This window comes from Pezoporus wallicus, unplaced genomic scaffold, assembly GCF_028554395.1.
Source record: "Pezoporus wallicus isolate ANWC-B61680 ecotype Strahan unplaced genomic scaffold, APGP_CSIRO_Pwel_v1 contig_4901, whole genome shotgun sequence".
NCBI classification, from domain to species: domain Eukaryota; kingdom Metazoa; phylum Chordata; class Aves; order Psittaciformes; family Psittacidae; genus Pezoporus; species Pezoporus wallicus.
Genome location: NW_026640354.1, coordinates 293724 through 305855, shown reverse-complemented (window position 1 = coordinate 305855; position 12132 = coordinate 293724). Strand labels below are relative to the sequence as shown.

The 12132-nt window shown below is 35.3% G+C and overlaps 1 protein-coding gene across 5 annotated transcripts in view; it reads left to right on the top strand.

Moving 5' to 3' along the window:
• Nucleotides 1-12132, top strand: part of SENP6 (SUMO specific peptidase 6) — a 75070-nt gene that overhangs the window by 39558 nt on the left and 23380 nt on the right. For all 5 annotated transcript variants that reach the window (XM_057418859.1, XM_057418860.1, XM_057418858.1 and 2 more), the window contains 5 exons: nt 2838-2908; nt 4114-4259; nt 7833-8226; nt 9047-9279; nt 11772-11942. In XM_057418859.1, coding sequence (XP_057274842.1) covers nt 2838-2908; nt 4114-4259; nt 7833-8226; nt 9047-9279; nt 11772-11942 — 1015 coding nt within the window. The remainder of the gene's footprint in view (nt 1-2837; nt 2909-4113; nt 4260-7832; nt 8227-9046; nt 9280-11771; nt 11943-12132) is intronic.

Below are 12132 nucleotides of genomic sequence, written 5' to 3'. Positions count from 1 at the left end.
AAGGGATTTGTTTGGAAGTTCTGTATGTTTTTTTTTTAATTCTCTGATAAGATTTTTTTTTTTCTTTTCCAAATAGTTTTTAAAGATAGGTGTCATGTTTGATTTAAGAAAAAAACAACTAGAGTTTCCATTCCATCCCATTTCTGCACTCACAATTAAACCACTCAGTGTACTACATACTTAGTAAAGTAGAAGGTATTAATGGATCTGCAGCTGTTCAAATGTCAATGAACATTGTGCCGAGAGGGGAGCCTTCATTTTGTCATCTGTAAAAACTTTGTGGTGCTGGGCTCTGCTCTGGGCTCTTTATGGTTTTGTGTGGGTTTTTCAGGATAGGAAACTAGTAGGAGGTACTTCAGGTTGCTGCCCTTTTGTGGGAGGGCTGTCCCTATCTCCAAGAAAGCATTTTTTCAGATGAAATCTCCATTTAAGTAATCTTAAAAGTTGTCTTTGCTTTTGTTTCTAACTCAGAGCAACTTCAAACCTGACCTTGAATTGCTGACCAAGTTAAACTGTGTTGGAAAGCCTCAGCTGACTTGGAGCTGTTTTTTTGTAACATAGGTTTGGGTGTTACTGGTTCATTGTGAGCATATGAGTGAAAGCATATTGTGGGAGAAGAAGCTCACTTTATGCTAGCACTTGTGTATTCTTGCAAGTGTTTTGCCATTTAGTAAGTATCAATAACTCCATATTGATAATACAAAATTCAGACAAGGGTAAATAAGGCTATTGTATTCTGATTTATTGTCAAAAAATTCTTTAGTTATATATGGTAAGCAAATTACCATCTTAAAACAATAAATACATGTTGCGTGTTAAAAATGTAACACAAACCTGTACGATTTTTAGGAGCAAAATAATAACTTTAAAATGTCCAGAGACCTTCAATTGTCAAGCTAATTTTTAAAAGATACTTTAGTATTCTAAATCTCCATACTGTTTCGTTGCTTTCAATTAAATGTCAAGTAGTTGCAATATTTTTTATCATAAATATTGATTAAATGTTTTCTATTTAAAATGTTTTACAGAAAATATTTTTTCAAACAGTGGTTATGTTCAAAACAAGACAATGTTATTAAATACTACTGAGAGATAATTATAACATGTCAGAAAACGGCTCACACGTCATTACTGCAAAGTTTATATATTTTTAAATCTCCTATAATGGTGTTACAGGGTTTTTTCTACCCTTTAGAATGTCATTATAATTGGTTTTGATAGTAATAGCTTCTCACTGTGTAGGGCTTAATCTGAGCTCTGCCTTACATTTCCCCGAATTCTGCCTTTAAAGTAATCCCTTGTGATTTATTTTTTTTAAAGAAAATGTTCCAAAGTCATACTTTTTTAACAAATATTCATGTTAAGCCTCTGATTTTGGTTCAGCTATTTGTGTGTGCACATGTTACAAAAAAATATCTTTTTTGGGAGCAGGGTTGTTTCAGAAACACATTTGACACAATCAGTAACAAATAAATTACTTAATCTGTCATCTGTGACATGTTTGTGGGCACTCAGGGTTAAGTACTGTGAGGTCTCTACATTCTGTGTTGCAATCTGACGGCACTTATTTCTCAGTCTTCCTTTCTGCACGAATTTTCCTTCATGCTGCAGCCTCTCAAGACAGTAAAAATTGTTTGTGTTTAGGTGAAGTATCCGAAAGAGCATTGTAGGTTAATCTTGTTTGAAAGAACAGGGAAAACCCTGAGAAATAGTACCTGTGGATGCAGAAAACTCAAGGAGTTTATAATTTGATATATTGGGAAATGCTGTGCTGAAAGAAATACAAACTCATGCCTACTGCTGAAGTTTGCTTCAGTCAGAGCCAAATTTTTGTCAGGTGGGTCATCAAAATTTAGCTCTTAGTTTGAGATGTTACTGCCTTCAGCTGTTTGCTTTACCCCCTTGCTGTTGATTAATGTGCTTGTAAATCAGAAGTAGCAGTATGGGATGTGTGTGACCCATTTGCAGCCCATTGTTCTGGCTTAACTTGCTAGTGGAAACAGTTTCTGCTGAAGTTGCTGGCAAGGCCTTCTGTGTTTCAGATGTGTGCCATCTTCTGTTATAACAGAAACCATAATGTTGAGCTGCAGAGCAGGGTAAGAGGGCTGAGAGAGAATTGCCACAAACAGTAGCTGAGATGCAGTGAGCTTCAGGAGTCTTAATTTGGTAACAGCCAATTTGACACACTTGTTCGTAAACTTAATTTCAGGAGACTTAAATCTTACTGTAATGTTTTATATTGCATTAATTTGCACAAAAAATGTGGTATGTATATTACCCAAATTATACCAACAAAACTTTTATCATCCACTAGTTTGTCTATGTTTTTATATTTTCAAAAAAAATATACAGAAACTATCCCTTCTCCCATGTTCTTTTACATTTTTGGCCACAACAGTTTTTGACATCAGGTCTCTTTCCTCTGTTTTGCATCTTCTCTTCCTGTTTTTTTTTTTTTAATTGTGGAACTTGTGGAATCCACTTTAATATTAAAATAATAGTTGTTTCTATTTTTGTATTTTAAAAGTATCTATCTTGTGCTTAATGAGTGAGGAAGAGGAGATGCAGGCTTTAACCTTTGAAGACTTGGGTCTGAAAGTGAGAGATTCCTGAACTATTGATTACAATCAAAAGGGATTTAGATCAGAAACACTTCTAAGACCTTTACAGTAGCTGTTCCTAAGGTTCTGGTCATACTTAAGTATACAAATAGCATGTAAGAGGAGAAGTTATTCGTAGCTTTCAAGATACATTTCAGGTTTATTTTGTCCATGTATAATTGTTGCTGAATTTTAATGGTGTCTGTCAAAAGAACAACTGTCTAATTCATTTTCCAGAAAAGAATACCCCCCTCAGCTTCAGAAGGTAGAAGCAGACCACATTAGGTTACCACGGTCTCAGAGAGTGGGTAAGTTATGTTTAGAGTGCTCATTTCTTTTAAGCAGAATAGGTTATGGGTTTTTTTTGCTTTGGGACTGTGTGTTACCAAACTTTGTGTAACCTTTAGTATACCTATTTGTATCCTTATATCATGTTATTCTGGACTTACACAATTTTGTGCATGAAGGAGGATTTTGCCCTTTTTGACTTATTTCTGCAACCTATTCAGTCATGTTATAATGAATTTTAAGTTAGCTTCAGTTATTTTAGAAACAACTAAATTGGGAAATTCAAAATCAAAGAATTGCTGGAGATGGAACAGACCTCTGGAGATCATCTAATGTAAGCCCAAGCCCCCAGCTTGTTCTTGAATTATGGACGAGGAACTCCTGTAGCACTGTTAGTATGTGCAAAATATACCATTCATGGTTAATAACACTTGGTATCAAGTATATTCATGCACCGAGTTAGTGAGTAGAAGAGTTGGAGTCAGCACTGCTCTGTACCTGGGGAGACGGGAGAAAATACTGTTTGCTTTGAGGTATGGAAATTGTGAAATTGGAAGAGAAACATTACTGTGTTTGGTTGGGCTTTGTCAGTGCGGGTACAGATAGAATCTGTAAACCTGCTTTTCAGCTACTTTAGCCGTCTGCATTGGCCAGTTACGCTTCTGTGCCTGTTCAGATTAATGTTAAGTAGAAAATCTCACTCTGTACATTGTTAATTTGTGAGTTTCTGGGTTCCTGTACTCTTCCAGTATTTAAATGAATGCCCCAATATAAAACAGAATATGGCGGTGTAGTTCACTGTACTGCTGAGTCTCTGTGTTGAAGGAATAAATCTTAACTGCACACAACATTTTCAGTTATTCTAAGTGCATCCACCAGCAGTCCTTCAGTGGAAATTACCACCAGCATAATCCAGCAGATCCCCTTCTGCTTTCAGTAGCAGATGTAGATTTTAAATTCCAAAGTCTCCTCCAAAGATACTGAGCTACAAATTGTCACCAAGGGAAACTGAAATAGTATTAATAAACCAACATCAGGGATTTTTTTTTTAATTCATACAACAATATTGTGAGACACTTGAAGCAGTGTAGTTTGTTGGATGTTTAAAAATGTGTTTATTTGTAATTCAAGTTAGTATATGTTAAAAATTAAATTGATCATAAATTTAACAGTATATAAGTAAGCATTTCTTGTTAACATTTTTGCATTTTTTTTCCCCTCCTAGAAAGTATAATGGAAAACAGAGAAGAGTCGGAATCAGAATCAGAACCTGAAATTAAGAGAAAGGTGCAACAGAAACGTCACTGCAATTCATATCAATCTGACTTCACTCTATCTTCTGCTACAAAAAAATGCTTAACTCAGTTAAAGGTGGGTTAGATTTTAAAAACATGTAAATTAGGTTTTTAAAAACATGTAAAATGTGATGGAGATATTTAAGTGTGTATACTGATACTAGCTACAAAATACTTTTTTTCTGATTCTAAACAAACATGCTGCACTGGAAAGCAAAAGAGCCTGTGTTTAAATTGATTGGCTGATTGGTAAACCAGCAACTGGTAATTTTGGTTTCCTGTCTGAAATAGAGAAGTGATTTTACACTTCAACACATGTTGGTGTCTTTGTCATTTTTAGTGTCAAGATTTTCTGTACTGTTAACAATAAAGGTAGAGGTACTGCAGAGATGCAAGTACTTCTTCCTAAGCTGCTTTCCTTCCCAGTGAAACTAGCACAGGTATCCAAATGGCATTCCCTGGTCTGGATGCAACCAACCAGGATGTTTTGTCTGGAACTTTTTTGAACATCAGATGTAGGATATTCTGAAAATTCCTATAAGGCTTTCTGTATTTGTTACCATCTTCCCAGGTTACTATGGAAGATTCATAATGCCTACACACAGGTCACACTTCATGTCTACAAAAGCAAAGCTTCCTGTAAGGAGATCTTGGTTAGAAAAAAAAAAAAAGTAGATCTTTGATTATTGTATATGATCAGCTTGTGTTTGCTCCTATGTATTAGAAACCAAGTCTGATTGTATTTCTTTGTTAGGATAAAACACTTAGTGGTACTCTCACGCATTTCAATTACATATTTAGTTAATTAATATGATGTTATTTGGAAATTCTAGTAGCTGAAGTTTTGATCATAAACCACAACAATATGATCTCTATATAGCTATGAACTATATAAGGTAAGTAATGATATAACAAAGCAGTTAGAAGCAACAGACATTATAGTTCTGTGGAGTTTGTATTAAGCATTACATTGATAACTCCATTTATGTTTGTTTGAAGAAGCAAAATATTCTGCGCAGCCTAACTTCTGTCTGGTAAGGGACAAAAGAAGAAATCAATCTTCTAGATTGAAATGAGAATTGAAGAAAACAATTTAAAAATAAATGGAGCATTAAAAAACCACCAAAACTAAAAACAAGAGTCTGAAGATCTAACAAATGTCATCTTTATGTCTTCTTTATAATTTGTGTGAATTAGCATGAGAGGAAGGGGGGCAGCCCCATCATTTGCTGGCTGGATTTTGATCAGTGTAGGCCATTTGCAGTAACTCCTAGCTCTAACTTGAAAACTCTTGTTTACATGTTGGAGCAAGGTGTGCTTTGAGCACACTCCTTACTAATGCAAGGCCAGAACTACTTCCCCGATGATAAACATGTGGAAAATGAGGCCACAGTTGCATGTAGAAGCATCAGCAGCTTCGTGTCCTTGAGCTAGATGGCATGTAGCTGACCACATTGCTACAACAAGCTGTTCTCTGTCTCCCTGATAAAAAAAGTAGCAGACTAGATTACATTGTTCCAGGGGCATGATTTAATTTGCAAAGCCGTCAGGCAGACTGCATTTGTAAGCAGTATTTAACAATTACATCTGCTACTTTTTCCCATGCATATCTTAGAAATCTGTAAAGTTGAGAACACCAGCAGCCCGGAATGGAAACCAGTTACTTTTTCTCAGACCCTAGAGCTGAGTGCCTATGGTAAAGCTGTTCATCAGTAAGCTGAAGGAAAGTAACCCCCCCATATTTTTCGCACAATGTATTATGAGATTTTGAGAAGGGATTGATAATATTTGTGAGGCTACATCATCATTAAACGGGTTTATTTCAATTCAGCCACTGACTCAGGAAATGTTTAAGTTGGTAATTAAATGAAATAAGGAGGATATGTCCTTACTGTATTTGCTGTGCTCCCAGCCATCTACCGATGGCCAATGCTGAAAGTGCAGCACAGGGCTAGATGAACCTTTACTTCAGTCCCATGGGGTAGTTATGATCCCATAAGACTGTGTAGTTTGAGGATACACCTTCTGGATATAGAACAGATCTTGCTGTGACTGAATTCACTAGCACAACTCTTTTTTTTTGTCAGGAACCGTATGCATTTTCATGAGCTGTGAGTTGTCTTAAGTGTGCAGAAGATTGGAGGTTTATGGAACCTCTGAACAATTGGAAAGTGTTGGCTGTGGTTTTGTACCAGAGGAATCACAAACATAACCAGCTGCTTGCCAGGCAATGTGCAAATAGTTTTCATCTTATTAGGCTATAACAGGTTGCACTTTTTAATTGCTAAAAGTCTAAATTATTTTTAAAGGAAAGAGGATTTTCTTCATCATATGTGCTTACTAAAATAAAACCTGAAAAACAACAAAAGCTTTGGATTCTGTAGGGCACAGTATTTTTATAGGGCATATAGTGCTTGTGTTTTATAGGTTTCAAAGTTTAAAAAAATTCTGTATGATACAAGTTATATGGCATTCACATTTAGGTAGAACTGATCTATTTAAGTAGTCATTTATGTTAAAGTCTAAAAAAAGAATATGCGCCTCTTAATTAAACACTGCTACCCCTACCATCAAGATGTAGGCTCTGAAACCGTGGAAAGGAAGTTGGTTTTAAGTTTTGTGTGTGTGGTTGAAATAGAGGGGTGCATTTATTCTGTACTTAAGATCCTTCGGGTACAATTGGTAGCTTCTGTTGAATATTTTAGTGTCTGATTGAAATTCCTCAATGCGTTATTTTTGTAAAAACTATATCCTGTAACTGAGCACTGAGGCACAACAGTGGTTTTCATGTTACAATCTTATCTCCTCGCTCAGGTTTTAAAGGCTGAAGGTCTGATACATTTTATACACTGGGGCTTTGGGGCTTTTTTTTGCATCTGCTTTGCTATGGTATGTGTAGCTTTTATTAAACTGCAAAAAAAATACGTACTCCTTATATGACTTTACATTTTTTTGGGGTTTTCCTAAATGGTTGAAGATCCCACACCAAAGGAAGTCCTCGTTATTGGATAACTGTTCATGGCTGGGGGTGATGGCTGTGTTTTGGAAAATCATGCCTTTGCCATGGTAGGATACATTGTCCATATTTTCCATTGTGGCCCCTGCTTTGCTCTTGAAAGTCTGGGGAACTCCTCCTCGTATCCAGTTTTCTTTTCTGAGAAAACTGTAGAGCAATGGATTTCTCATTTCCACACACCCACCCTCCTGGCTTTTTTGTTTTTTTTTTCTTAGAGGAGTGATTTTTCTACTTGCTTTGCCAGGCTGTTATCCTGGGAGGATAAATTAACTTCATGACCTGGGACATTGCTTCTAGTCCTCTTTAGCATTGCTGTATGGATTCTTTGGTTATTTTTGTCAAATGAAACTGTTTTTACAGAAATGATGTAACTGGACCTTCCTGCTGGTGGATATGTGTATCTGAACAGTGTGCAACCTTTCACATATGAAAAGACAAAAGGCAAGAAGGAAAATTTGAGTTGTCCAACATTAGTAACTTTTAAAAAACTGTCACAAATTACATTTGTTCCTGTTAGAACATTTTTCATTCTCTTAAATGCTAATATAGTGTTGTCAGTCTTCATTCTGAACAGAAATTAAATGTTATCACTGTCCTTACCCAGTTACTGATTCTCTGTGTGTTTTTCTCTAGCTTTTGGAACAAATCGATTATTCTACTAATTGTCCAAATTGTGGACGGGCGAATGAAAAGCAGACCAAATGCCGACATTGTGAAAGTGCTTCTCTGCAAAGAGTCTCCAGACAAACTGTGTCATTAAGTGAATCTGTGGGACCTTTATCACGTTCTTCAATACATCAGAATTCAACAGGGCAAAAATCTTCAGGTACAGGGTTCAGCACAAAGAAGTTTTATAGTTCTACTGTTGGGAAGGGTCCAACAGATATTCTACTGAGTAGTGAAGTTGTAGGACATTCTATGTTGCGGCAGAACGGAAAAGTTGGTCTTATAACTGGGACAAAAAATCCTAAAATTACAGGAAGCTTAAGACAGAGGAGTACAAGGCCATCTGAACTAAACGATCCAAGTAAGTATCTTTTTATGACTGTAGTCATAAACTGGAAACTCTAAATGTTGTGTAATGAAGGAACTGTCCTTGCAGGTTTATGTTACTGATTTTAGATGGAATTGTTTTGTGGATGTGTTCTTGGGAAGTGGGACAGACCTGTTTGTAATTTCTTTTTTATATACTGGGGTACTTTCTGAGGAAGATCTACATTGAGGAAAAGAAAAAATATTTTATGAGTCTCTTTTATTTTAAAAAAGACTTACACTTTATAAGTTTTAAGAAAGCATTCTCAGCAGAATTCTATCATTCATTCTCTCAAAGGGGCAGTCTTTGAGTCTTTATTTTATATTTTTCCCTCTTTCATAATTTGCAAAATGTCATTTTTTCTGCTTTCTCTGTGTAAACTCAAATTAATTTATAAGCAGGAAAGAACTGGAATTTGGGAACTTATGTTTCTAGTTCCATGCTTAGTTTACTAGACCATGTTGTCTTACTGATCTGAATAATTTCATTCATAATTTTTCTTGTCAGTTTCTCTGAAGTTGTATTATTCGCTGTCAATGCTTGATTGCACCAAGAAATGTATGGCTTTGCTTCTGTGTCTAGAGGCAAATTAATGATATCCATTTCTTGTGTAGTTAGTTGTGAGAAATAAAAAATGAGGGAGAGAGCACCTGTGAGTAGATTCCAAATAAACAGTAATAAAAGCATAATATAATGATAAATGTGGACTTTTTTTGGCACTGCAGGACAATTACGTAAATTACTTTTAAGCTATTTCTTGAAATATCTGTTACAGAAAAATGTAGTGGTTGAGAATTTAATATTTTCTGTTTAGTTGTTTTGTCTAGTGATGATGATGAGGAGGAGGATAGTGGCAGCACTAGGAGAATGGAAAGCATTTCACCTCGTCCTGCAGATTCAGCCCGCTCCTCCCCAGCTCCTTCTACAGGCAAGGTGGAAGCAGCATTAAAGGAAAACAGTTGTGGAATAGAACAGAGAATAGGTAGTATAACAACAGATTCAGAAATTGCAGTCACACTTCCAAGAAAAGCAAGAATGAAAGATCAGGTACTATTTAATGCTTTGTTTAAACAAAACAAAACTCAAATCATAAATGGAAAATGTAAAGCCTTGTTTTGCGTTGTCAGAAGTTGACTATATTTGAATGCTTATATTATTTAGTAGCTCATCAAGTAGTAATCTCTGCTTACGTAATACTGGAAACATGAAAATACGTCCATTGTATTCTTACAAACGTTCTTAATTTTAACATAAATGCTTCTGTGTTGATTGTATACTCTTTCAGACGGGGTGGGGTATCTCTGTGAAACTCAAGGGCCTACATAGTTTGCAGAAGAGTGTCAGGCTGTTGCCTGGTAAGACTTTGGACATACAAAGTTAAACACAAGAAGAGACACTGGGAACAGTAGTGGCCCTTTAAAATCAAAATACTTTGACAAAAGTCCCAATTCTTATAACTTATTTTTGGGATTTCATTGTGGGACTTTTGCTTTTTAGTTGAGTACCACTGCAAGAATTGAATAAACAAAGACACTTAGGTGCCATCAAATGGGACAGCTTTCACAGTATGTTAAAGTCTTATCCACCTTCAATAGTGAGGCATTATGAAGAATAAATTCCCTGTGGCAACTGGTATTGAATTAATAGTGCTGATTAAAACCATTTTTTGGTCACCTGTTCAGTTTCACTATTGCAAGTTTGGTTTAACAAGAGCATTTAATCAGATTTCCACATGCTGTCTGAAATCGTTTGTGTTTCCTGAGTTAGAATGCTAAAGTAATGATGCCAAAACTTTCATACTATATTGAGATTCAGAAGCCAACATTCTAGTGCTGTAATTGATGCTGTTATGGATGTTTATAATGTGGTGTATAATTGGTTACCACTAGCAATATAAAGCTTTTGAACCTCTAGCCTGCAGTAAAGCTTGGATGATAATTACTTTTGAACTTCAGTTGTTCTGACTTTATATGCTGGATTAATTGAACACGTTACACTGTGAAGGCACTGGTGTGTACGACTTCTGAAACTCTCCCAAATGTTTCATAGAATCATAAAATGATTTCTTATGTATATATCCATATGTTCCTGTTCACTAGTCTTCAAGAACCGGTTGTAAAATTGGAAATTAACTGGATATTGTAGTCAAAAATAGGCAAGAGTTTGCTTTGGAAAACAGGTTTGTTTTGGGTTTTTTTTGTGTTTGTTTTTTTTTGGTTTGGTTTGGATTTTTGATTTGGGGTGGTTTTTTTTTTGGTTTTTGGTCTTTTAAGGCTTTAAGAAGCCTTTTGTTTTTCTCTCAAAATATGTATTAATTCTTTACTGATGAGACATTTTTAATGTAGAAACACTTTAATGTTTTCTGGTTTACAGTGACATGAGTTTTGAGCTTTTAATAATATTTAGCTAGTCCAGCAGACAAAAATGAAAAGCTGTCTTCAACAAGAGTCTTAGGAAAGTATTTTAATTTGCAGGGTTTTAGAATCTCTCCCTTCTCCTCTATCGTTAGATGAAACATCAGAAAGTGTATTTTGCATTATGGCCAAGATAGGCCATAGTGATTAGGGCCTTCAGCACAATTGTCAAGATTTAGCCTTAATAGAAATATTAGATACCTTAAAATGTTTTTTTCTGTGGGAGTGTGTCTTTTGCAATCCAAAAGAATATTTATTAATGGACATCTGTATGAAACAATATAAATACCAAAGAAAAGACTAGTGTATAGAAAATCATTCCAACAAAACAGAACAATATAAGCAGTACAAGAAATATGTTAATCTGACAGCTATCAGCCAGCTTGCTTTCATTTTGATACTTTTTTAAAATACTGTTCTGTTGGTAAACAGGAGACTTCATTGAAAGTAGAGCTTCAGTCAGTATCTAGAGACTTTCTTGAACTAGAGCCAAACTCCATGTGGCCTCCTTTCAGCATTTAGTCTTCTGGCCCTGGAATTTGTCCTGAAAACATCTCAATAGTTCTGTAGAGTTGCTGTAAGGATTTTCATTGGGCTTATTTATTTAAGTTCCTTGAAGATTGCGCTCCTGATAATGTGATGCACTGTACTTCAGTAATTACTCGATGTTTTCAGTCACCAAAACCTTAGACTAATAAAAACTGAAAGAAAAAATAAAACCGCCATCATTGTGGTACTTTTACAGCATTGGTGGTATTGTATGTATATAAACAAATTATATTAAAAATAACCTTGTTTTGTCAGGCTGCACGGTGCTTCAAAATGACAAAAACTAAATTGGTTTTGGCAATTTCAGAAGCGCTGTTTGTGATTTGGAATTATTAACAAGTGCCAGCTTGCTGCTTTTTTTTTTTTTCTTGAATCTAGCAATAATAACATCTTCAGGTGTTTCAAAAAGTCTTAGGAATTTTTTTGCCTTTTGTATATGTTTGAGGGGGATGTTATAGTAAATAATTCTGTTTACCAGCAGGAAGGTACTGAAAATTAAGTCACTCGTTTTTAACAGGATTGTTTTAGCAATAAATCTTAGTGAGACATACTGAAACCTTGACAATTGCTTTTCAGTTTGGGAACATTGTGTCTAACACTCCAATAAAACGTCGTAAAGTTATTTCTCAAGAGATTCTAACTGAGACTGTACCACTAAGTTATCAAAATTCCTGTGAAAGTGTCATTTTGAACTGTCGAAGTATACGAATAGGAACGCTACGAAGAATGGTAGTGGAACCTGTGATTGTAAGTAAACTTGTTATTTGGAAAATTAGGTTCAGGTTTTGATGGGCATTGTTATTTTCATACTTGAATAACATATTTTGCCTTTTCCCAGAGTAGTAAGTTTCTCTAACTTCAGAGGCTGTGATTCCCAAAGAATCCCCAAATACTGTTATGTACTAATGCATATGATCTAGTTCTGGTGTTCAATATA